The sequence below is a fragment of the Fukomys damarensis genome, unplaced genomic scaffold (assembly GCF_012274545.1).
Source record: "Fukomys damarensis isolate Sample0158 unplaced genomic scaffold, DMR_v1.0_HiC HiC_scaffold_23, whole genome shotgun sequence".
Taxonomy (NCBI): domain Eukaryota; kingdom Metazoa; phylum Chordata; class Mammalia; order Rodentia; family Bathyergidae; genus Fukomys; species Fukomys damarensis.
The window spans coordinates 61,515,555-61,540,793 of record NW_022900935.1 but is presented as its reverse complement, the minus strand read 5'-3'; the positions used below and the strand labels follow the sequence as shown (position 1 = coordinate 61,540,793).

Genomic DNA, 25,239 nt, shown 5'->3' with positions numbered 1-25,239 from the left:
GTCCAGCAGCGAGCTGCGCGGGGCCTGCCGGGAGCGCTTCGCTTCGCCCCCGCCTCGCGGCTTTCTGGGATAGGTAGAGCGGGGTGTTCTGGGAGTGGCGTGCTGTGCTTCCGGGGCCGCCCCAGGTGGGCGAGAAAAGATCCTGAGGGTGGGCTGGCGCGGCGAGTTCCGGGAGCTGGTAAGTTTGTCTGTGTTACGTTCTTTCTGTAAACTCGCCAAATGGCTCCAGGTCCTAGAACCTCCCGGTGCCGGCTGCCCGCCCTGAGCCGCGCAGAAGGAACGTGGACGCGCACGCATAAAGATGACCGCTGGATGTGTTCACAGCGTCGCTCAGCCGAGGCCCGCTCCTCGGGGCCTGACGTAGAGGAAGTTGGGGAGGCTCTATGGAGACACTGCGGACTGCCCGCCCCGCAGACCCGAGCGTCTTGTGGGAGACAGATTGCGCTGGGCCTACAGGAAGAAAGCGGACTGCTCAGAGACGATCGGCTAGAACTGTAGAAAAGAGAAGACGCCCAGGGGAGCAGGCACCCACTTAAGGATGGAGAGCCTAGGCCCAGAGCAGGCTGTGGGTGATCGCAGGGTAGTTAACTGTATTAAATTACCCTGCTGCAGATGCCGCAGCTTCCAGCAGACCCTTTTGCAGCGTTTCTTCGTACCAGTCCATCTCTTCTGGCTGCAATGGCTTTTAAGGAGCCACCTGCAGGTAGCAGCAGGCTGGGCAAAACAGGGTCGTGACTGGGGTGCAGCCCTGGTTGGCATGTATTAACTCCCAGGCATCTTGGTTTTGGCTTCAGCTCCCCTGGGTTAAGCACATGCTAGTCAGCCTCTAGGGGGTGAGCGGTCCTGACATGGATTGTGAGGAGGCTTGCAGACCTCCCAAGGAAGGACCATTGCTGTTTATCAAGATATAAAAATATTTTGCTATGACAATAACTATTGAATATCCTAACCAAAGATGCCTTGAGTCACACAACCTGCATGGGGCAGACTTGAGACTCTGGGTCAGTGCCACAGGTGGTGACCTGGACCTGCACTTCTTGCTTTCCTGTCACCACGTTCAAAAGCAGCACAGACCCTCCCCTTTGTCCGGGCTCTGCTACACCCTTCAGCTTTTGTGGGATCTTAAACACCTTCCAGTGTTTATATGTACTTCCCAGAAATATATGTCACTCAACCCCAGCGACATGGGCTGTGGATTTCCAAAAGAAATTTTGTAGTTTCATGTGAACTCTCTGAATTTTGAAATAGTTGACAGCAAATTCAAATTCTGAACACTGTGATGACCAAACCAACCAGTTTTGAGATTGCTAGACATTGGCTTGCTTGAGTCCAACCTATGAACACATTTCTCTATTATAAAAGTAACACATCAACATTACAAAAGCAAACATTAAGATGTGACCTATACACGTAGGAACTCCTTACGATGAATGTAACCATTATGCAATGCAAATGTGTACTAACAAAATCAGAAAGGCAAAAACTGGCCCACTAAAAAGAAAGTCTTCCTCTAGCTGTAGTCCCCATTGGGAAACTTTTAGCAATTTTTTGTATGTCGTTGCAGATGCACTTATGTGCAGATTAGCCTACTAACAGCCGGTATCAACTTATCAGCCATTTAAGTGGACCACCTTCAAAGCCCATCCTCAGACCCACGCCCTCATAACTCCCAAACCTTGGGGCTTTCCAGCTGTGGCCCCAGTCATCACAGAACAGAGACAAGCTGTCCCTGCTGTACACTGGTTGAATTCCTGACCTACAGAAACCCTGAGAGAAAAAGTTGTTTGTTCTTTTAAGCCATTATAAAAAATTTTTAAAACACTGAACTATCAGGAACACACAAACATACTCTGTGCCCTTTCTGTGGTATACAGTGGTCTTAACCAATTTCCCACTGGGTGTCTCCGTTCTATTTGTTCCCATGAATTGTGACATAGACAGGCACGTGGATGTGTACGACATCCATAGGATACACATCTGCTAGGGAGACTGCTGAGAAAATGTGTGTGCTCCTCTTCAGACAGTGGTGCACAGGCAGCCTGCCCTTCAGAGAGGTGTGCATCACAAGCATCTCCATCATGAATGGGAAACAGTATGCCTGTCACCTTGCCCCCTTGGGCATTGACCCATCCTCTTTGTCCCTGGGATTCAGGTTCCACCAGTATTGATGGCATTCACTAAAATGCTCTCCTGAGAGCAGATGTGGTGGTACTTGCCTGTAGTCCCAGCTCCTCAGGAGGGTGATGCAGGAGGATCACTGGAGCCTAGAAGTTCTAGGTTAGTTGGAGCAGCATAATGAGACCTCTTCTCAAAGAAAAAAAAAGAAAGGAAAATGTTCTCTTCTGGAGTTAATGCCACCAAACCAATGTATTTCCGTGACTCACTTTCTATTTAGCACAAACATTTAACATTTTTCTACTTGAATTTTCATTTTACTGCAAACTTCAGCTACTTCGGTCATTTCTCTAAGATTAAAAAAACAAAATGTAGGGCTGGGGATTTAGCTCAGTGGTTCTCCTGCCTGCCTTGCAAGTGCAAGGACCTGAGTTCAATCCCTGGTACAAAAAAATTTTTTTTTCCTGATAAATCAACCAATAATAAATGCTGGAGGGGCTGCGAGGAAAAAGGAACCCTTTTCCACTGTTAGTGGGAATGCAGACTGTTGCAACCACTGTGGAAATGTGTGGTTTCTCAAAGAACTAAAACTAGAGTTTCCATTTGAACCAGCTATATGTCTTCTTGGTATCTTTCTGAAAGAATTAAAAGCATCATACCACAGTAATATATGCTCACCTATGTTTATAGCAACACAGTTTGTAATAGCTAAATCTTGGAAACAGCCCAAATGCCCATCAACTGATGAGTGAATAAAGAAGATATGGGGTTTTTTAAAAAAAAAACAATGGAGCACTACTCTGCTATAAAGGATGAGCTTCAGACATTTCTTGCTAAATGGGTGCACCTTGAAATCATACTGTTAAGTGATACAAACCAGACACACGTTTAAATAGCACGTTGTTTCTTTGATATGAGAAACAATGTGGAAATAAGGACTAAGATGTATGATGGATGCTGGGAAATGGAAAGAAAGTATTCAAATTAGAAAGGGAACAAAGGAGAAGGGAGGGAGAAAGGAAGGGATGAGAAAAAAGTGAAAATAAGGAGAAAATGGAAACAAAGTTTTTTGAACATATGGAGGGGAGGAGATTTGGGTGGGGAGGGATTAATAAAAAAGCTGGAAGGAACTTTAAAAAAATTTAGTAGCCAAAAAAAACCTTGAGGTTTATGGCAGTTTCAGCAAATGTTTACCATGTGTATTTTTAGCTGCCATCACATTTTGTTTTGTTCACTCCTATCAGCAGCAATCCTTATGAATGGATACAAAGCTGACAGCCTGGATTTCTTTCTCAGCTTAATTCACCAAAAAGAAAACTGAGCAGTTCCGTGAAAGCATTAGAAGGAAACATGCAAGAAGTGAATGGAGCTCCATGTGGGGCTGGGGCAGAGGGGAGGTCTGTGGTTCCCTGACTGCTGGCTCCTCAGGGTCAGAGGGTTCCCAGGTCAGCAGGAAGAACCCAAGACCGCTTTGCTGTGCAAGAGTGCTTATTTCTCCACAAGCCTGCGAAACAGCAGACATTTTGGTCTGAGAGTAAAGAACATCCTATGCTTATTTTAATTTTTAGCCTTTTTTTTTTTTTTTTTAAAGGGAGGCTGATTACCTCAAGTTAACCTGTCACTTGATTCCTGTGACTCTCCAGGGCTGCCTGTCCTTGGTTCTCTGTTCTATTGGATTCCTAATATTTTTCCTGTTGCTTATGATAGAGAAAAGTTTTGTAAATAATCTGAAAACCTAAATGTTAGAAAATACATATAAAAGAACCACTGCCTTTTGCTTCTGTGATTTGCTTTGCTTTGCTTGTTTAACAAAAACACCCGAGGTTGCACCACTGAAGCTTGAAGGCACGTAACTCCAATTAAAATTACCAAATGCCTGAAGCACTAAGCCACATCCCAGGATGAGACCAAATGTTCAAGCTGAGATAACAGTCCCTGAGCTATAAAACTGCAAACTAAATGGCTGCAAAAGTGTCAAGATGAAAAGAATAATTGCTAACTCTGTTTTCCTGGCCCTGAAACTCCCCCTCCCTTCCTGTGGGCTAGAATAGATAGCTAGAGGAATCTTAAAGATAAACCCCCTAACTACAAAGAATTGCTACATCTGGGTTAAAGTTAACTGTCTTGTGACCATCCAATGTGAACTAAGAGAATGAAATGTAACCACCTGGATGAAATCATGGCTGCAAAGCCCTATAAAAGAAGGAGCTGTAACCCAGTTCAGGGTCAATCACTAGCACTGCTTTTAGTGCAATCGGCCTTTTGCCAGCAAAGTAAACCTTTTGTTATTTTACTTCCATTCTGTGTCTCTGTGTGTGTCGCTTACCAATTCCTTCCGCAACACTTGAGTCTTCATGCAGAAGTCTGATCTTCACTGTTTTTTTGCACAGACCCCCCCAAATTGTTACTTGTCTTCATCGCTTTTTCTTTTTATTTCATCACTTCTTTTTTTAATCGCTTTTCTGTTTATGGTTAGTTTGTCTTTTTGTTTGGTCTCACCACGCTTGGAAAGTTTGGGCACTTCAAGATGATTTGTAAGATATTCCTTGAAGACTTCTGGTGCCCCCTGGTTTTGGTTTTTGCATGGAATCACTTCTTGGCCTTTTGGCTAAGATCAGGTGTGGTTTTTGTGTGGAAGTCTTTTTTTTTTCCCCCTCCCCCTCAGTCCTAGGGATCAAACTGAGGACCTTGCATTTGTGAGGTAAGCGTGGTACCACTGAGCTACATCCCTGGCCCTGTAGACATCTTGACCCCTCTGAGAAGTACGTCAGTGGGCAGGCCTTAAGGGTTCAGATTTGTTTTCCAGGGTCTGGCCAGTTGCCCCCATGCTCTTCATTCAGCTTTAGACAACAGGTTTACAGTGCTGATTTTTTTTTAAAGCAGTGGCAAAGTTTATTCAAGAAAGCAAAGGTGAAGAGTGGGAGAGAAACGGGCTCTTCAGAGCAAGCTTGGGCTGAGTAAATAGAAAAAGAGTAAAGATAACAGCACATGCTGAGGGGCTTCTCACATGCTAAGCATGCATCCTGCCTTGAGCAACACATTCTCAGCCAATTTTCTTTTTGTTGTTTTTTTGGTTTTTTGAGAGGTCTGACTATGTAACCCAAGCTGGCCTCAAACTCAGGGTGATCCTCCTGCCTCAGCCTCCAGAGTATTGGGATTATAGGTGGGTACCACCACATCTGGCAGTATTTTTTCCCTTCAGCTAATTTTAATATCACTCTAAAGAAAAGTCCCAAAGCCAGGTGTGGTGGTGCACGCCTGTAATCCCAGCACTCGGAGGCTGAGGCAGGAGGATCATTGTGAGTTTGAGACCAACCTGGGCTACCTAGTGAGGTCCAGGTCAGTTTCAACTACATAGTGAGATCCTGTCTCTTTAAATACACACAAACACATATATACACACGTTCATATATTCACCTATGTGTATACACCAAATATGTATGTGTTCATTTATATGGGCTTTTAACTGGAACCATTTTTAAATTGAAAATTATGACACCTCACTCTGAAACACTTCATTCTCTTTCATAAACACAGCACAATCATGAAAATCAAGAAATTTAAAGGGCACGCACCTGTAATCCCAGCACACCAGTGGCTGAGTCAGGAGAATTGCAAGTTTGAGGCCAGCCTGAGATACATGGTGAAGACCTTATCCCAAAAATAAATGAATAATATTAAAAGGGCCTGGGATGAAGCTCAGCACTCTGTGGATGTGATCCTTAGTAGCAACAAAAGGAAAAATCAAGAAACTTAGCATGGAGACAGCAATAAATCTAGTCCTTCTGCTTTTCCCCCGAGGCACTGACATATAGTAGGCAGATTCCAACACTGAGATGTATGGTTTGCCCATCCCACTTGCTCTATCATTATAGTGAACAGGGCCGGGGATTCAGCTCAGTGGTTCCACCACCTACCTCTCAAGCACAAGGTCCCAAGTTCGATCCCCAGTACCAAAAAATAAAATAAAAATGTTAAAGCAAGTACTACAGTTCATGAGACATTTTCTTTAAAACATCTAGAGTCGCCAGGCATGGTGGTGCATGCCTCTAATCCTAGCACTCAGGAGGTTGAGGCAGGAGAATCTTGTGAATTCAAGCCCAGCCTGGGCTACATAGCAGGACCCCTGTTTCAAAAAACTAAAATAAAGGGGCCAGGGATTTAGCTCAGTGGTACCACACCTGCCTTGCAAGTGCAAAGTCCTGAGTTCAATCTCCAGTATGGGGGAGGGGAGCTCCTCTAAAATGGATTCAAGTTATACCCATAATATTCTCATTTCTGTATATTCTGAGCTTTTTGAATTAAAAATATTTTTTTGCCTTTTTTTCCCCCTTCTTTTTTGGAGTTTTTTGAGAGGTCTCACTCTGTAACCAAGCTCTTGACACAGGGTTTCACTATGCAGTTCAGTCTGGCCTTGCACTCACTATGTAACCCAGGTTGGCCTCAAACTAGTGGTGATCCTCCTGCCTCAACTCCCAGAGTAGCTAGGATCACAGACCTGTGCCCACCTTGAATATTTTAGTTTTCCAACTCCACTTCCTTGACCTGAACGGCTCGTGCAACATAGGTATGAATCTTTCAAGACCGTTTTCTGAACATTCACTGTTGGGGAAAAGCCATGATGGGCACAGACTGGTGAGGAGCCTGATTACCGGGCCTACAGGCCCTAGGTTGGTGCTCACTTGCCTTTGAACAGAGAAATGTGACTTCCTGGCTGTGTGGAAAGCTCTAAACGTAGCACTCCTGGGACAAGACAGCTTCTACTGAGGGCAATAAATTAGGCAGACCTCCAGGGTGGGGAAGGACCTTAACTTTTCCCTTTGAGATGCTAACTTGGTCCCTAACTTGTTATTCTAATCTTACTACACGCTGTTGCTGGGATAGTGTACTGCACCCTCTTCTGCACTTCTTGGTGAATATTCAAGAGTGAGCCCACCGCTCTTACTATGGAGTTTGGGAAGCTTGTCCACTAGACAGTTTCCTCCCATTCCCCACTGAAAACCATATGTTGTGTCTGTCTCTTTCCATCATTCTCCCTACTGGTATTCGGAAGTCTGAAGAGCTTCCTGTAATTTACCCCTGTGTGAAAATATGGAAACCCATCAATTTTGTTTTGTTTTGCTTTTATGTTTTGGTTTGTGAGACAGGATATCTCTATGTAGTTCAGTATGGCCTTGAATTCACTCTATAGCCCAGGCTGGCCTTGAACTGTGTGATCCTCCTGCCTCAGCCTCCTGAATGCTGGAATTACAGGTGTGTACCACCTTGCCTGACTCAGAAACCCATTGATTTTGTGAGCATGTATTATGTGGCAAAACAAGTGAGTTAACCCACATTACATCTTGCTTTTGGTCGTGTAGTAGTCTTCAAGATGTTCCATGTGGTAAACACAGATCTCAAATGACTGAATGCCTTTTGTTGCTTGGATATACAGACGCCCCTTGCCTCAGGATGAGCTTCTTTCAGTATTCCCACTGTAAGCTGAAAACACCTTAAACTGAAAATGCATTCACTAGATCTGACTTAGCCAGCTGTACCCCAGCTACTTGTGTGGCTGAGCAGGAGGATCACAAATTCTAGGCCAGCCGTGGGCCATTTAATGAAACTCAAACAGCCGGGGTGTAGCTTAGTGGTGAAATGCCTACCTCACATGTGCAGAGCCCTGGGTTTAATCACCAGTACCACACAAATAAATAATAAAAATGGACCTGACCTCCTGAACATCCTAGCTGAATGCAGCCTTCCTCAATGTGCTCAGAACGCTGACATCGGCCTACATTTGAGCAAAATCATCTAATACAAAACCTATTTGATTTTTATTTATTTATTAATGTATTTGGTACTGAGGATTGAACTTGTGACCTTGCACTTATGAGACAGGTGGTGGCATGACTAAGCTAAATCCCCCCCATTTGATTTTGTGTATATATGTGTGTGTGTGTGGTACCAGAGACTGAACTCAGGACCTTGTGCTTGTGAGGCAGGTGTGGTGCCACTGAGCTACATCCCCGGCCCAACCCCCCCATTTGATTTTGTACTTGTTTTTTTTTTTTGTTTTTTTTGGTTTTTTTTTTTGGTACAAGGGATTGAACTCAGGACCTTGTGCTTGTGAAGCAGATGGTGGCACCACTGAGCTAAATCCCCCTTTTTTTTTGGTTTTTTGAGACAGGGTCTCACTATGTAGTGAGACTGACCTGGAACTCACTCACTATGTAGCTCAGGCTGGACTCGAACTCACAGCAATTCTCCTGCCTCAGCCTCCCGAGTGCTGGGATTACAGGCGTGTGCTACCACGCCCGGCCTCCCCATTTAATTTTTTAAAAATTTTTGAGGCAGGGTCTTGCTGTGTTGCACAGGCAGACTATGGTCTTGTGACTGGAGGGTCCTCCTACCTTAGGCTCCCTTCAAATAGCTGAGGCTATAGGCATGCGTGTGCCACTGCGCCCAGGTCATAAAAGCCACGAGAACAGAGTGCCTGCCAACTGACCCCTGGGAAAAGCAGTGGATTTCCGCGTGTATTTTTGTACCACTATAAAGTGAAACAACCATCGTGATGCCATTGTGAGTCAGGGACTGAGTTTATCCCCTGCTGATGAACATTTGGGTTCTGCTCTGTTCTCTGCCACCAAGAAGGCCACAGTGGACGCTGCAGGGAGGGGAAGTGCAGCCAGGCAGGGTGTGGATGACCACACAGTCTCCTTGCACATGGCCGCAGGCGGCAGAGAAGCTGCATGGACCTTCAGGTGAGCACCAAGGTCTTCTCAAGGTCATGGTGTGGCTCCCAGGCCAAGACCCCAGGACTTTCAGGGGCAGACTCAAATGTCAGGCGGAATAGAGGGCAGGGTGGACAGAAACAAAGGTAGAGCGAGCACTGGTTAGAGAAGACTTTACAAGAGGGTTGGTGAACCGTGGGGCCAGAGAGGAAATGCTTAAGCACCGAGGGCCATGCTACCCCTCCTCTCTCTGCCATGTACCGTGGACATGAAGGAACAGGGCTGTTCACATTTGAGTTTGTTTTGTTGTACTGCCAGTGATGGAACCAAGGGCCTGTACGTGCTAAGCAAGCACAAGCTCTACCACTAAGGTACACCCTCAGAGATCCTTCTGCCTCAGCCTCCCAAGTAGTTGGGACTGCATTTGCACACCAATATACCCTGCCTATGTTTTATAATTTTTATCTCATGAAGCTATATTCCCTTTTTAATATTTTCATTCATCTAAAAAAGTGTACAACCATTCTCAGCTAGGGCTCTATCAACCTAAAATGAACTACAGGGCAGCTACCACTGTTAGCAAACAGATAATCCAGGAATAGCAGGGACTGCAGTCTGGGATCTCTCTGTGCTGTGGCAGATCTTTGGTGCTTCTGAAGACACTGGGGTAGGAGGAAGCTTTTTTTTTGGTACCGGAGATTGAACTCAGGTCCTTGCACTTGCAAGGCAGGCCACCGAACCTGGAGGAAGCTTTTTAAAGAAAGGAAAAGCCCAGTAGATTAGATTTCCCATCCCTGGGATAAACAGCCACAACTTAAAGGAGAGGTTTATTTGGGATTCCAGTAGGTTCAGTCCATGGTCATCTGGCTCCAAGTTAGAAATGTCACGGTGCAAGGGCCTGGGCAAGGAACCCTACTCACCCCATGACATCCATGAAACCGAGAGAGAGAGAGAGGGAGAGAGAGAGGTGTCAGTAGGAGAATATACGCTTCCCAACTGAGCTGGGTGACACACACCTGTAATCCCAGCCCTTAGGAGGCTGAGGCCGGACTGCCTTGGGCTATGTAGTAAAGCAAGACCAGCCTAAACTCCATAACAAGACCCTATCTCCAACTGAACGAAAAGAACACACCTTGCTAGGTCACGCCCCCGGTCAACCAACTCCAATCAGGTTCTAACTCCTAACAGCACATTTAGCCACTGAAATCATCACTGGATGAATCCAAATTATGAAGCTTGAGGGGGCATTTTAGATCTGAGCTATAACATCTGCATCAGCTGTTCTGAAACAAAAACCACCGGCCACAGACCTCAGGGCAGGAGTTAGACGGTCTGGTTGGGACAGAAAGGAGGGATTCCTGTGATCGTTCTGGGTGTGCCTGGGGGGGCTCCGCCTGCCAACTCCAGTTTCTCTCTCTGGTGCTGGGGGTGCAGGCCTGGGCTGAGACATGTGCCTTTGGCAAGTTCTCTGCCACTGAGCGACCGCTCCAGCTCGTGATTGCACTGTGATGCCCATGACCCTCTGCAGTCATAGGAAAACAGCAAGCTGGAAGTCATCATTCTGTTCTATCACACCTGTCAGCAGGCAGAGGGGCCAGGCAGGCGAGGCTCCGGACGGCTCACAGCACAGCCCTGCGGACTTCCCTGGAGCTCGGTGCAGGCCGGGTAGATTTTTAGGTGCTCTCATCAGGAAGAGGAATGGCTCATGCGGGGCAGGCAGTCACCTTGGCTCCGAGAACTGCCAGGGTGGTGCTCAAGGGCCAGAGCCCAGCATCAGCACTTCTGGGAGATGGTTTTCATGATGATCTGCAGCAGGAAAGGGAGACATAGGGGCCCAGAACTGGAGAAGAGAAACAGGCTGGTGTTTACGGACCGTGTTTCTTCTGAATTAAGAACATTTATGTAACCAAATTCATCTGTCCCTTCCTTTATGGAGTTTTTTTTTTTTTTGCCCCCCACCTTCAGGGTGCTGAGACAGCTTTTCTCATCAGCTCCCAAGTGCTGGGATTAAGCCGGCCATGGCTGGTGTATGCCTGTGATCTCCAGACCCGGGAGGCTGAGGCAGGAGGATCACTACAAGTTCCAGACCAGCCTGGGCTACATAGTGAGTTCAAAGCCAGCCTTTTTTGAGAACCTGTCTCAAAAGAAAGAAAAAAATAGAAAAAATAGCCAAGGGATGCACCACCACGCCCAGCCTGGATCTGACGTTTGCCTGTGAAAGCCTAGACCCTCTCTTTCCACCCTGCCAAGGCCTAGAGTGGATCCACCCAGGGCCCCAGGCAGGCTCAGGTAAAGAGGTGGGGTACAGCTGAGGAGGGTCCTCCGTGTGTCCCTCCTCCCTACCGCCTTTGTGTGAGGGGCGAGGACAGGGTAGGAGCCCTACCTGGGTGACCACGTAGTCCTTTTTGGCCAGATTCTCAATGATACTGAAGTGATCCACGTCAGGCAGTTTTTTAAACGTGACTTTCCATCCTCCTCGGCATAGGCTCTGGGTGGGACAGAGCAGGTAGGGGAGGCCTGAGGCACAGGGAGGGAGGCAGGCCCTCCAGAGGGTGGCACACGCATGGCAGCCACTCGTCCTGCCTTTGTGGGACAAGCGGCCCAAGGACCGCGGACCCGTTTGTGCTGAATGACAATGAGGACACCATGTGACCACCCCCTGGGTGGGGTGCCGGAAGTACCTGACAGAACTCCCAGGACTGGCGGTGGAATTCGGGGGACTCGTGTTCACCCACCATCACCAGGACAGGGCAGGCTGGACCCGAAGGCTGTGCCGGGGCCGCGTCCAGGCGCCTCCATGGGCTGTTCCTCACCGCATCCTCCCTGGGGCCGGGCGGGGCACAGGTCAGGATAGAGGGTGCCAGGCCCAAGGCAGGGGTGGAAGAGGGCAGGCAACTCACAGGGTCAGGAGAAGAAGAGCGTTGTTGGAGGTGGGTACAATGGGCTCCAGGTCATAGATCCCGCTCACCAGGAAGAAGCCTGTGGGGGCCGGGAGCTCAGGCGCCGGCTGGAGCGAAGGGATGAGCCCTCCCTCCAGGCCAGAGGAGCAGGACAGGGTTGGGAGCCGAGAAGGAAGAAGTCCAGGCCCCACGGCACAGAGCCAGCCTCTAGGTGCAGCCACTCAGGGTTTGGAGCAGCTGGCCCCAAGCTGCCGTCCTGGGAAGGGCAGAGGCCGCCCAGCCAGCGCTGTCCCGTGTTACCTCTGAGGTTGGGTGCCACTCCATGCTCGGTCCAGCTGGCCAGGAGCACCATGCTGGCCAGGTGGGCTCCAGCAGAGTGTCCACACAGGTAGATCCCCCTGTGCGGGCAGACACGGAGCCGGCTTCGCACTCACTTTCCCCACGGTCTCCCACACAGGCCACCCACCAAGGCCCGCGGTGCCGCTCACTCATTGTGTGGATACCGCTTCTGGACGAACGCGACGCTGCGGGTCGCCTGGTCTACCATCCGGTCCAGGCTCCCTAGTCGGAACACAGGCCAGGTGAGGACCATGAAGGCCGCTCCCCCCACAAGGCCCTGGAACCTGCAGGGACCATCTTGTCACCTTTGGGGGCGACGTCGTAATCCACTACCGCCACGGCCACTCCCTGTGCTGTCAGCGGGTCGACCATGAAGGCCGACTGGTCTTTACTGCAGAAAGACAAAGAGGTGACACCGGGCTGTGACACTGCTTCCCCCGCGTCCTGGACACGCGTCCCATGCTCTGTCCTCACTGTCTCACATGCAACCTCTAAGGCTCCGTTCCTCACGTGTAATACAGGGACAGTTTTGTTCCCTCTCGCAAGCTGTTTCTGAGAACTGAAGACGTGAAGCAGAGAGCTTTGCCTGTGAATGCCCTCTTCTTAAACTTTAAATGACCAATGTCCTGGTTGCCCAGGACCTTCCCTCTCTACAGTTTTAAACACCAAAAGCCCCATGTTCTGGGAAACCTCCTGGTCCCAATCAAACTGCCAGGAGGTCACTTTGGTTTTCCCTTGATGAAAGGGGCAGCCCAGCACTCTTCTCCATGGGCACAGTGGGTTGAACTGTGTTTCCCACGAAGATAAAAGCTTGTGAGTGTGTCCTTATCTGGAAACGGTGTTTGCAACCAAAACTGGGAGTCTCGATCAGACTGTCCTGGCTTAGGGTGGGCCCTAAATCCAGTGACTGGCTGGAAAAGGAAAAGGAGAGGAGATTTGAGGCAGAGACTAGGGACAAAGCCACAGCAAGAACATCTGGGTCCAGGCCGGGGATTTAGCTCAGGGGTGCCACACCTGCCTTGCAAGCACAAGCTCCTGAGTTTGATCCCTGGTACCAAGAAAAAGAAAATCTGGATCCGTGGAAGAGGCAGGGAGATCGGCCAGAGAGCCTTGGAGGCAGCACAGCCCCGGTGACTTCCGGCTTCCAGAAGTGGGAGAACCCTATGCTGCTGCTGGAAACCAGAGTTTGTTCCAGCAGCCCGGGGGCCCATTCACACCGGGAAGAGAGGGATCTCCCTTGTGTGCCACTTCATCCACAGTGCCCAGCTTACCTTCCACTCTGCCAGTACCCTCCATGGAAAAACAGGAAGAAAGGCAGGGCTGGAAGACAAAACAACACTGGGTGAGCGCGTGCCCGGCTGACTGCTATGGGCTGCCAGCCCTCCCGGCTCACCTTCTGACTCCACACCAGGGAAGTAGATGTCCATTCTGTCCCCGTGACCATCCCCATAGGGGACGTGCAGCTGGCACCGCCTGGTGGCCTGGGCGTTGTTGGTGGCTACCTCAGCAAAGAGACAAGTCACTGTCAGCGCAAGGTCAGGAGGCAGCGACTTCTGTGTCAACTCGAGAAGACACCTTTGTGCTGCCACTGTGCCTGGGTTCCTAGGTCAGCTTCAGCTGGGAGCCCCCCCATCCTCCTGTCCGCCCGGATCTCGATATGGACCTGTGTTTCTGACGGGCACCCCTTTCATCGCACTTTATTGTGTTCTGATTATATGTGTTCCATTTGCCATGTACTCGAGGAAGCAAATAGTCTTTTAGGGAAACAAGACACAAACTCACTTGAAATAGATAATGAGCACTGGGCATGGGGGTGCACATCTGAAACCCCAGCACTTGGGAGGCTGAGGCAGGAAGATCACTGCGTTTGAGGCCAGCCTGGGCTACATAGTGAATTCAAGGTCAGCTTGAACTATTTAGAGACCCTGTCTAAAAAAAAAAAAAGTGAAAATACTGTATTGTACTGTACTACCATTTTAAGGTAACTGTGAAAGCGAAAATAGTTTATAGTGTTTTTATGTTTGGATTTTTTATGCTTTAAATTATGTACTCGCATCAAAGGTATATAAGACTCGCCAACACCATCTCTCTGGGCTTTCCCTAACCATTGAGTGTATGCTTTGTAATTCTTTGCTTGTTGTACACCAGCACTTGGAATCTACCTCCTATCCAGCACAGGGTTACTTTTGGTGAGCCAGCCAGGAGACCTCGTAGGCACAAGCAGACGTCAACGGCCAGGCGACTCAGCCGGGGAGAAGGGTGACTCCCCTTCTGGGGAGACTTTCTTTCTTTATATTTTTTTGATACCAGGGATCAAACTCGTATATGATTTTGGGGGTGGGAGGGACGGTGTGAGACAGGGTCTCACTATGTAACCCAGGCTGGCTTTGAACTTGTGGAAATTCTCTTGCCTCAGCCTTCTGAGTGCTGGGATTACAGGTGTGCGCCACCATGCCTGGCAGTGTATGATTCTATTCACATGAAACATCTGGAACAGGTAAATTTGTGGAGGCAGAAAGCAGCTAGTAGTGATCAGGGGGTGGGGGGTGCATAGGGAGTGGCTGTTTAACCCGTGGGGGTTTTCTGTTAGGATGATGAAACTGTTTTGGAACTCTGTAACTGTGATGGTCAAGTAACATGAATGCACAAAATGCTGCCAGAGGGCTGGGGATTTAGCTCAGTGGTGCCCCACCTGCCTCACAAGCACAAGGTACTGAGTTCAATAACTGGTACCACCCCCGCCCCCAAATGCTGCTGGATGGTTCACTAAAAAATGGCTAACAGCAAATTCTGAGTTATGTGCATTTTATGATCTGGTACTTTGGTGGTTTTTGTTTTTTTTAGCACCGGGGATTGAACTTGGGACCTTGCACTTGTGAGGCAGGCGGCAGAACCACTGCGCTAAATCCCTGGCTAGTTACGTGTAGGTTATCACAGGGAGCGAAGGCCAAGGCTTCTATTTTGTGTGCCTTCATTTTCTTCCTCTCATTTTTCTAGTGCAGAGGAAAAATTCAAATCACCCAAGCAAAACAGAGCCCCTGACGTCCCAGAGGCTGTCAATCATGATGCTCCGCCCGCCCACCCACCCACTCTTGTGATTGGTCGCGCTATGGGAGTCGTGATAGGCGCCGCCAGAATCAGGAAACCCCTCCACACCAGGATTTAGGGTTCACGCCAGAACCCGATGAGGCAGGCCCCCAGAGCTGCCGTGAGGATTTATCCAGTGCTTCCGGGACAAGAGTGGCCCTTCTTCACTGCTGAACAGTTGGCGGCGACACGGAGCACGCCTGAAGCGCAGCATCACCCTGGCCTAGACTTGTGCAGCTTTGCAAACTGGAGCCATGAAAAGCAATTTACTAAACAGACAGATGGAACAGCACAGAAAACGGTGGAGCCGACGTCGAGTATGTTGCGCACATTTTTAACACATAGATGTGTAGTAAAACGTGATATACGCTGGGTGTGGTGGCACACACCCGTAATCCCAGCATTCCAGAGGCTGAGGCAGGAGAATCTCTGCAAGTTCAAAGCCAGCCTGAGGTACATAGTGATTTCCGGGCCAGCCTGGAATACGGAGCAAGACCTTGTCTCCAAAACCAAAATAATAACAATCACAAGTAGAATGAAATATGATGTAAAAAATGTTTTAACAGCACATTTACACGGTTGCACAACCATCTCTACCAGCCACTTCCAGAACCTTCCCAAACAGAGCTCGGTCCTCGCTAAACATTAACTCCCTCTCCCTCCACCGTGCTCCTTCCTCAATCCCTGGAAACCGGCATTCTTTACGTGAAACGTCAGACAAAGCATACGCTATCTCTTTGCGTTTGGACAAAATAAATGTAAACTGCATTTTGTTTTTTGTAACATGTATTTTTATTATGGCGAGGGCATAGCTCAGGAGTACAGCACTTGCCTAGCAAGTGAAAGACCCCAGGTTCAATCCCCAACTTCACTCCCCTCAAAAAAAGGTAGATAAATAAAATAAAATGTAGTAATCTTACTGAAGGTCACAGTAAAACAAATTTAAGCCTGGTAGCACCACTTACACAGGAGGCTGAGGCAGGAGGATGGCAGGTTTGAGGCCAGCTTGGGTGAGACAAGAAAATGAAGGGACAAATGCGAAGGCCTGAGCAAAACTAAATAAACTAAGTGAGCCCAGAACCAAGTGAGATAAGCCTCGAGGAAAGCCAGAGCTACAAGAGACAAAGAGCTCTTAAAATCTGCTGGCACGTGGGGAAGCAGCCACATGCATTTTTGCAGACATTCTGCTGCCCCCTCTGCCCTCCAGAGAGCTGTGTATGAGCTTCTGCAGGAGGGGAACTCCTTGGCCTCCTCTTGCCCCTCACCAAGTAAAGACTTTACCTTTTTAAATAAACACATATCCAGTACTTCCCCACCACATGCTGTACTCCGTGTTGCCTCAGAACAAGAACCCAGAGCAGGAAAGAGCCGGTTACATCTTTGGTGCCCAATGTGGGGCCCTCTCTTCTCTAAGGAGAAGTTTGGCAGAAAGGCTGACTCACATGCTCACCACTCACACTTTCTCTCCCTCTCCCCCGACTTCCCCTTCCTCTCCCTCCCTCCCTCTCGCTGAGACGTCTCACTATGTAATTCAGGCTGGCCTGGAACTTGCTGTGTACCCCAGGCTAGCCTCAAATTCCTGGCAATCCTCCTGCCTCAGCCTTCCAAGTGCTGGGGATCACAAGCGTGTGCCACCACGCCCAGTTCTTGTCCCTTTGTAGGCATGTTACAAACAGTGGGCAGTCTGCTGATCGGTTAGGAGGCTCTCAGAGCAGCTGCCACTTCTGAAAACATGGCAGTTTCCCCAGCATCTCCTGGTTAACCCCCACTGAAATACCCCAGTGGGAATGTCAGCCAGACAGGCAGCTGGATTTCTTTCCACAGACAGATCTCTGGTTGTGTGCCACTGGGGAAAGCTGAGAGGGCAACTGAGGGCCATAGCCAGGGTCCCTCTGGTGGGTACCCAAAGGCTCCTCGGTGGAAGCTGGGTCCTGACCGCCCGACTGGGTAACCCGCAGAGAAACCTCCACTTATCTATTGTCCCCACCTGCACTCCTCTGTGAGTTGAGAGGGTAAAACTCTCTCAGGGATCCCTAGGTATCCTCCCTTTCCCAGGGTGACCAGAGATGACACCGTCAGAGTCCTCTCTTAAGCCTTCTTTAAGAATCAAGCTATCAGCCAGGTGTAGTGATGTACACCTATAATCTCAGCACTTGGGAGGCTGAGGCAGGAGGATTGTCACAAGTTTGAGGCCAGCCTGGGCTATACAGCACAGCGAGTTCTAGGCCAGCCTGAATTACAAAGCAAGACCCTGTCTTGAGAAAAAACAAACAAGAAAAAAGAGCCAAGCTACATGTTTGGACTTCTCTTCCTCCACTACTGGGACAGACCCCCTCCCCGCTCAGGTACATCGTGATAAATGTACCGGGCCAGGAACAGGTTAGGATCCTCGCCCACATTTCAGGTTATCCCAGTATCTGATGTTCCTGGTGTTTGGGCCCCTGCCCTCACTTTCATAGAGCCAAAATCTAACAAAACATCCCCTAGATTCCCCGAGAAAGGCTCTCCAGGACAAAGGTCGAGGTTCTGGGAGAGTCCCCAGAATGCTTTCATCATTCCAACTCACTGCCAGCCAGCAGGGCTTGGATGGGGCACAAGTTAGCGCGGGAACTTGCTCACCAAGGCCTCAGACTCCTGGCTACTCAACAGCTGCTCAGCTCCACCACCCCTCTCCTGGAGGCTGGGCTAAGGAATATCCTCATGAGGGCTTTTTGTAGCTCTTGGGGGCCTCAACATTTATTTATCCACTCTGAGGATCAGGCACTGGGGGCACCTCCCGGGAGGAGGCAGGACACTGAGCAGGGCTAAAGGCTAAAGTCCACCTGCCGGGAACAGGGATTCACTCTCTGGCCCGTCACAGGCAGAGAGAGACAGAGACAGGGTAACACGAGATACAAGGTGGCATTCTTATCTCGTAATCTCTCTTACAAAAATCGCTGGGACCGAAGCAGTGGGCTGCTTGCATCCCCCAGCCAGGCCTCAGCAATTCATTGAGCAGTTTACCTTTAATCCATCAGCACAGCTGGCGAGAGCCATTTACCTTTAACACCGAACAGCCCCCAGGGAGTGATTTACTACACTTTCTCCAATTGGAGATTAAGATAAACCACCACTCTAATCTTCTTTAAACAGTCACATTGTAGTTTAAAAAAAAAAAAAAAAGAGGCTTTTCTTTCTTTTTTCCTGTCTTTTACTGGTGTTGGCTTATTATAAGAGATCTCTTCACTAATTGTCAGCCCTAAAAAAGTTCTGACTAATCTCTTTATTCATTTATTTAATTTTTTTGTACTCAGGACCTTGCGCTTGTAAGGCAGGCACAGTGCCACTGAGCTAAATCCCCAGCCTGGCTAGTCTCTTTAGAAGCCTATAATTATAACCAGTTATTATAGCTCAATTTGGCCAACACTGGTCAGAGTGCACTCTGATTTAGAAGTAACTGTTTTGCTGAGCATAATAGTGCATGCCATGTAATCCCAGCACTTGGGAGGCTGAAGCAGGAGGATTTCCACGAGTTTGAGGTCAGCCTGGGCTACACAATGAGTTCAAGGACAGTCTGAACTATATAGTGAGACCATGGCTCAAACAAACAGATAAATAATTGTTTTGTGCGTCTGTGTTTCTTGTTTGCTCATTTAAACCGATTAAGGTACCTAAAACTGCTTTGATAACACTTTTTAAGCTCATATCAATTTTATTTTCCTTGCTCTTTTGTGCCTCCTGTGAAAAACGGGTTATTCAGGTTTTGGGGAATACCCAAACTCACTTAAAACATTACAGGATTTGGGTTAAAGGATGGAAAGCTTACTTGGGACTTACAAGGAAAAACCTTAAAATTTGATAACTAAATGTCACATATGATTTAAATTAACATGTATGTTTCTTTTTTAATGTCAATTTGTCATACATGTTCTACTTAGGTTGGCTTATAAATAAATAACAGCTATGATATTAGCCCTAATGCTTGCTTTTTGGTTCACATAGCTTTACAGGGGGCTAATTTAAATCAGCTGGTAAAGTAAAGCTGTCATTAAAGTTATTAACGCATTCCCATCCAGGTAGTCAAGACAATCAAAATAATATCAAAACTTGATTTCATAAATACAATGACCATTGTTGGCTGTAACTTAAGAGGGTTTTTTGGGGCCTGGGATTTAGCTCAGTGGTGCCGCCCCACTGCCTCACTTGCCAGGCAGGCGCTGTTGCACGGAGCTAAATCCCCAGCCCAACTTAAGAGTTCTTCATCAGTCAAGAGATAACTTATGTAACTTAAAAGACATTAACTATTATTTTTAGTTCTTATAAGTCATCCAAAATAATTGTTAAAAATAAATAAGTGGGGACTCTTTGGGCCTGGAGAAACTGCTGGACAGGATTCCCATCTATGGATAAAAGAGCATCTTCCTGAACTAATTTATTCAGTTTTTGTTCACTGATGGAACTTCATTTTTTTCCCCCAAAGTCTTACAGTGACACACCCCAACAAATATTATTAAATATATTACTATGACATATTTAAGGTGGCATAATTAAAAGGTTATGTTCTCTATGTCTAAAACAATTAGGCTTTTAAGCTATTAACATGCTCTTGGTGAGATGTACAAAATTAGATTTAAAGATGAGTTCTATAGCGCACATAGTTTCTTATGTTTTCTATTGTTAAACTTTTGGTCAATCAAATTAAACGGGGTTTTTTTGTTTGTTTGTTTGATTTTGTTTTGGTACCAGGGATCAAGCTCAGGACCATGCACTTGTAAGGCAGGTGGCGAAACCACTAGGCTAAATCCCTGGCCCACTAAAATTAAGTTTTAAAAGTTAAATCAAATGTTGGCTTATAAAATATTTTCAATAATCAGTTTATAATGAGTTAAACAACTATTATCTAGGTTTATGGCATAACTTATGCATGTGGTAATATATACTATATATACATATATAAAAATATGGTATAAGTGTGAGCTTTAAAGTTCTCTATAGAGTTTAAACTACAAAAGTTTAATGCATACAAAGTAACTGATAGAAAAGCCAGGCGTGGTGGTACACACCTGTAATCCCAGCACTTGGGAGGCTGAGGCAGGAGGATTCTCCATGTGTTTTCGAGACCAGCCTGAACTACATAGTGAGACCCTGTCTCAAAAAAAAAGTAACTGGTGGATGTTGTCTTTTATGCAATATATATCTAGTTCTTAAACATATAAAATGACCAAAATTTGACATCTCTAAATTTGATACTGCTATCTAAAACTTAATTTACATCTATTGGTTTTAGTTAAACAAACATGTTGTTATTGTATAAATGAGAGACTTGCATATTGGATAATAAATCTATCTGTGGGCAGCAGCATTGTTTCCTAAATTTTTTTTTTTCTTTTGGTACTGGGGATTGGGGTCCTTGTGCTTGCAAGGCAGGCGGCAGAACCACTGAGCTAAATCTCCAGCCCTGTTTCCTAAATTTTTAAGATCTTTTTTTGTTTGTCTTTGTTTGTTTGTTTGTTTTTCGAGGGTCTTGCCATGTAGTCCAGGCTGGCCTCAAACTCCTAGCAATAACCTTTAAGTCATCTCTTGTAATACCTCAGACAATGCAAATAACAGTATTGTTCAGACAACAAGAACAAAAATAAGCTTGTATACGTCTATGCAATTGCTCGGCAGGGGTTTTCAATGCGGAACTAGTGAACAGACAGCTGGGAAGCTGCCCCAAGCGCTGATACAGATTCTCGGAGGAGCAGCCCTGTAGGCCTCCCCACCCTGGGAGGCCCCGCCTGCTGCCCGCCAGCGCCCCCTGTCTTCCAAGAAGCAGCTCTCGGAACGCAACCCCCCCCCACCGGGTCAGAGGTCGCCACCGCTGTGGGGTTGGGCGGAAAAGGAAGAAACAGGGCAAAGGCCTGAGCAAAACTAAACAAAGTGAACCAAGAGCCAGGTAAAATAACCGTCGGGGGAGGCCAGGGCTGCAAGGGACCAAGGGCTCTTAAAATCCGCTGGCACGCGGGGAAGCAGCCCCGCAGCAGCCACATGCGTTGTTGCACGCGTTCTGCTGCCCCCTCTGCCCTCTAGAGAGCTGTGTATGAGCTTCTGCATGAGGGGGCCTCCTTGGTCTCCTCTTACCCCTCATCGAGTAAGAACCTTACGTTTTGTTCTAACGAACACATCTCCGGTCCTTCTCCCCCACCTGCTGTACTCTGTGTCCCCTCAGAATGGAGCACCCAGAGCAGGAGAGCTGGTTACACGGGCAATCAGAGAGACCCTGTCTCAAAATAAAATAATAAAAAAGCCTTTGAGGAAGGGTCTCTCTAATCCACCAAGTTTCCCAGGCTGGGCTCAAATCGGAATCCTCCTGTTTCAGCCTCCCCTTGTGCCGGGATTACAAGTACGCAGCATCATGCCCAACTCAGGTAATATTCTAATGCCATAATGTTTGTTTGAGATAGGGCATGTAGTCCAGTGTAGCTCTGAATTCACTATGTAGCCCGGGCTGGCCTCAACTGAACTCAGGCCAATCCTCCTGCCTCGGCCTCTTGAGTGTGGGGCTTATATAACAAAATAATAAGAGAATAACAATAGTTAAGACTTTTTTAAAAATAAAAAACTGCTAGGTGTGGTGGTACGTACCTACAATCCCAGGACCCAGGAATTGTCTGTGAATTCAAGGCCAGCCTGGGCTACACAGTAAGTTCAAGGTGAGGCTGAAGTAGGTAGGGAGGCCCTGGAGGACACTGCAGGACAGGTGGGGCAGGAGGTCCAGCCGCTGAGCAGGGGAGGCTTACCCAGTGCCGGTGAGTGGGAGACGCCCTCCCGGCCCCCTGCCCTCCCTCTGCTCTCCTGAACCACTGCTGCATGCAGAAGGCCACTCAGCGTGGTCACACAGTACCCTGGGTTCCCTTCTCCCAGAAGGTCCTCAAGGCTTCCTCAGGCTCCACTCGGATGACCCATCTGCTGGGCGAATACTGCTTCTCCAGCTCCTGCGGACACAGACAGAGGCCCCGTGAGACTTCTGTTCTCACAACTGGATTTGTTCAAACAATGGAGACGCTCTCAGACCTGTGGTTGAGGGCCGCCCCAGCGACAGCCTGTGGGAAGATGAGGCTCCAGAAAGATGCTGGCTCACCTGATGGTGGGTCCCCTCCCACAGCAGCTGAGACCCAGGAGGCCAGCCATGAACTGGGTTCACTCACCCTTACCAGCAGGTTAATGGTCATTGATCTCAGTCCTAACATTTAGGCAGAGGCAGAGAAAGCAGGGAGACTGCCAAAAACTCAGTAATCAAGGTCAATATTTTAATGCAATACTTTTTGTTTGTTTGGTTGTTTTTGAGACGGTGTCTCACCATGTAGTTGAGGCCGGCCATGAACTACTTATGTTGCCCAGACTGGTCTGGAACTTGCAGCGATCCCCCTGCCTCAGCCTCCCAGGTGCTAGGATTAGAGGCAGGTGCCATAATTTTTGAAAATCAAGTATTCTAAAAAAAATTATAACGAACAAACTATCAAGCAATTTAAATAGGCAGGGGCTGTGGTGCACACCTGTAGTCCCAGTCCTAGAAGACAGAGGTGGCGCGGAGCTGACCTTCTCTGATAGAGGGTAGCTATGACTGCAGGGGGACACAACTCAAAGGGACAGAGGTGACAAGGCCAGAATCAAAGGTCACTTTGCCAATGCTACCTGACCGCACAGGGGAAGGATAGAGAGGCCAGAGGCTCCTGAATGTGTGGCCAAGATGTTGAGATTTAACGCAGATTTTGGAGAAAAGGATCCAGCCATCATCATGGGAATCCTGAAGACAGAATGGCCTCCCACAAAGGCCTGGACCTCAAGCCATCACCCCGCATCATTTCCTGGCCCGGGCAGTTTGCTTGTCTCTGGTTTGTTCCCTCACAGGTGAAGGGGGATACTGGGTCCTCGAAAGGTTGAAAGGGGCGGCCCACAGATGGAGCAAGGCGAGCCCCCTGCGGGATGCCTCCTGCTCCTGTGAAATAGGGTTCTCAACCAGAGGTGTGTGGAGCCGTACAGACCGGCCCCACACAGACGGTCACCCGGAGGGCGCTGCAGGCCCAGCTGGCACGCCTCTAACTGCTGCCACTATTACTGAGGGCAAAGCCAAAATGAGCCCTGCAGCTACTCCAGCTCTTGTTGTTTTTTTGTTTTTGTTTTTGCTACCAGGGATCGAACTCAGGTCCTTGCACTTGTGAGGCAGGCGGTGGCACCATGAGCTAAATCCCCAGCCCGAAGAGTATGTGTAATACGCCAGCTTAGCTGAATTAAAGACTTAGCGGGCAGCGGCACAGGACCAGCCTCACTCTGCACTGCTGTAGGTAGCTCCTCTCCTGCGTTCCTCATGAGGATAATGCTTGTGAGGACACCCACTCCTCCCTAGGGCCCACGGAGGCCCCACAGGCTAACTGGGATGGTGCTAAGGCCTAGCAACTCCCTTCACATTGTGTCTGCCCCCCATCTGGGTCCAGATTCCACTCAGTTCTGTTTGTAATATGGAGAATGCTTTGTCCAAACATTAACCCAGGGTTACCTTGACCTCTTTCCTTTCCCCTCAAGGCTAAAGACATTGGCCGGCCACCATGACCGGAAACATCAGACCATGAGAGACGTGAAGAGTTGGCGACTAATTTCCTGGACGGCCTCTAAGTGCTCCAGAAAAGATGTGGCTCGCTCTCTCCCTCCTACCCAGAGTCTCCACTAGAGGCCTTGAGAATCTCATGAAAGCTTCGAACACCGTCCGGAGTGCAGAAGTCAGTCTGTGAGCAGAGCTTGGCCCTTCCCCATTCTTCACCTATGGAAAAGGCCGCTCCCTTTCCCCAGCACTTGCCTCTCTGCCATGTTTTTCTGTGGAATGAGCTTCTGGACTTGAGTTCGAAGACTTTATTTATTTATCGAGACAGAGTCTTACTATGTAGTGCAGGCTGGCCTAAAACTCATGATCTTCCTGCCTCAGCCTCCTAGCGCTGGGATTACAGGCGTGCATCACCATGCCAGGCAGAAACTCTACTATTTATGACGGCGACAGTACAGTGAGTGCCTGCGAGTCAGCTGATATGGTAGGCAGGGAGGTGGGGAAAGAGGAAGAGAAGGAGGAAGGGAGGGGAGAGAGGGATTTCCCGGGGCAGTATCTATACCTTTCATCAGATTCTCAGACGTGTCTTTGGTTTTTTTTGTTTTTTTGGTACTGGGGATCCAACTTGGGTCCTTGCGCTTGCAAGGCAGGTCCCAGAACCACTGAGCTAAATTCCCTGCCCTCTCAGAGGTGTCTTTGATGAGAAAAAGAACCCTCCCTAAAACGCAGGAAACCTGTTTGAGAACCTACAACCCAATGATGTCACAGCAAGTGCCAGGCCTTGCACCGTGTTCCTTCCCCAGTCCTTTCTGACCTCACAGCAGCCCCACAGTAAGCACCAGTCTTTCTGCAACTCTCGGCTGCTGGCTCCTAAACGCTGAACTAGAGGAGTTGTGCAACCTCGGGGTAAGGTCCAAAACTTTGCCCCCAACCTCCAGGGCCTCCAGAGGAGACTGCCATAGCTAGGATTTCAAATTTCTCCCTCCTCAAGAATCGGACAAAACAAAATAAAACAAAATCTGCTGTTGCAAAAAAATCAAACAGGCCGGGTACGGTGGCGCATCCCCGTGATTCCAGCACTCGGGAGGCTGAGGCAGCTGGATCGCTGCAAATTCGGGCCAGCCTCGGCTACATAGTGAGTTCAAGGTCAGCCTGAACTGCATATCGAGACCCTGTCTCAAAAAAAACAAAACAAAACAGGGCCGGGGATTTAGCTCAGTGGTGCCACCACCTACCACGCAAATGCAAGGTCCTGAGTTCTATCTCCGGTACCAAAAAAAGTCAAACAGATCTTGTGCCCAGACCTTCAGGTCCTAGCACACGAGAACCTGCAGGAGCGCCTCGTTAGAATCCCAGGGCAGCCTCGGAGTCGATCTCCGCGGCCCCAGCCCTCCCCGCAGCACCCCTACCTCTGCAGACATCTCTTTCCAGGGAGCCAGGGCCCCGGGTCCCGCGCGCGGGGCTTCCATGCTGGTCCACGGCGGAGGGACGCGCAGAGTGCGGTGCCAGCGCGTCGGCCGGAAGG

The 25,239-nt window shown here is 48.5% G+C and overlaps 2 protein-coding genes across 5 annotated transcripts in view; one reads left to right on the top strand and one right to left on the bottom strand.

Moving 5' to 3' along the window:
* Positions 1-8,454: 8,454 nt before the first annotated feature.
* Afmid (arylformamidase) lies at positions 8,455-25,233 on the bottom strand. 4 transcript variants are annotated; one of them, XR_779118.3, is made up of 12 exons: positions 25,124-25,233; positions 22,020-22,110; positions 13,461-13,565; positions 13,339-13,387; positions 12,373-12,458; positions 12,217-12,289; positions 12,029-12,126; positions 11,729-11,807; positions 11,510-11,651; positions 11,212-11,316; positions 10,404-10,634; positions 8,455-9,740 (listed from the first exon to the last, which is right to left on the bottom strand). XR_779118.3 is itself a non-coding variant. In XM_010618496.1 (11 exons), exons 1-11 carry the CDS (start codon positions 25,181-25,183, stop codon positions 10,602-10,604), a joined length of 921 nt encoding a protein of 306 aa, XP_010616798.1. In that variant the 5' UTR covers positions 25,184-25,233; the 3' UTR covers positions 10,168-10,601. The 4 variants fall into 4 exon arrangements, 3 of the variants coding, with proteins under 3 accessions (XP_010616798.1, XP_010616801.1, XP_010616800.1); XM_010618496.1 differs by lacking the exon at positions 8,455-9,740 and having other exon boundaries at positions 10,168-10,634; XM_010618499.1 differs by lacking the exons at positions 8,455-9,740; positions 25,124-25,233 and adding exons at positions 21,765-21,864; positions 22,190-22,269 and having other exon boundaries at positions 10,168-10,634; positions 13,339-13,569.
* Positions 24,248-25,239, top strand: part of Tk1 (thymidine kinase 1) — a 9,226-nt gene continuing 8,234 nt past the window's right edge. Inside the window, exon 1 of the mRNA XM_033767273.1 lies at positions 24,248-24,620. The gene's annotated coding sequence lies outside the window, so the exon portion shown is untranslated. The remainder of the gene's footprint in view (positions 24,621-25,239) is intronic.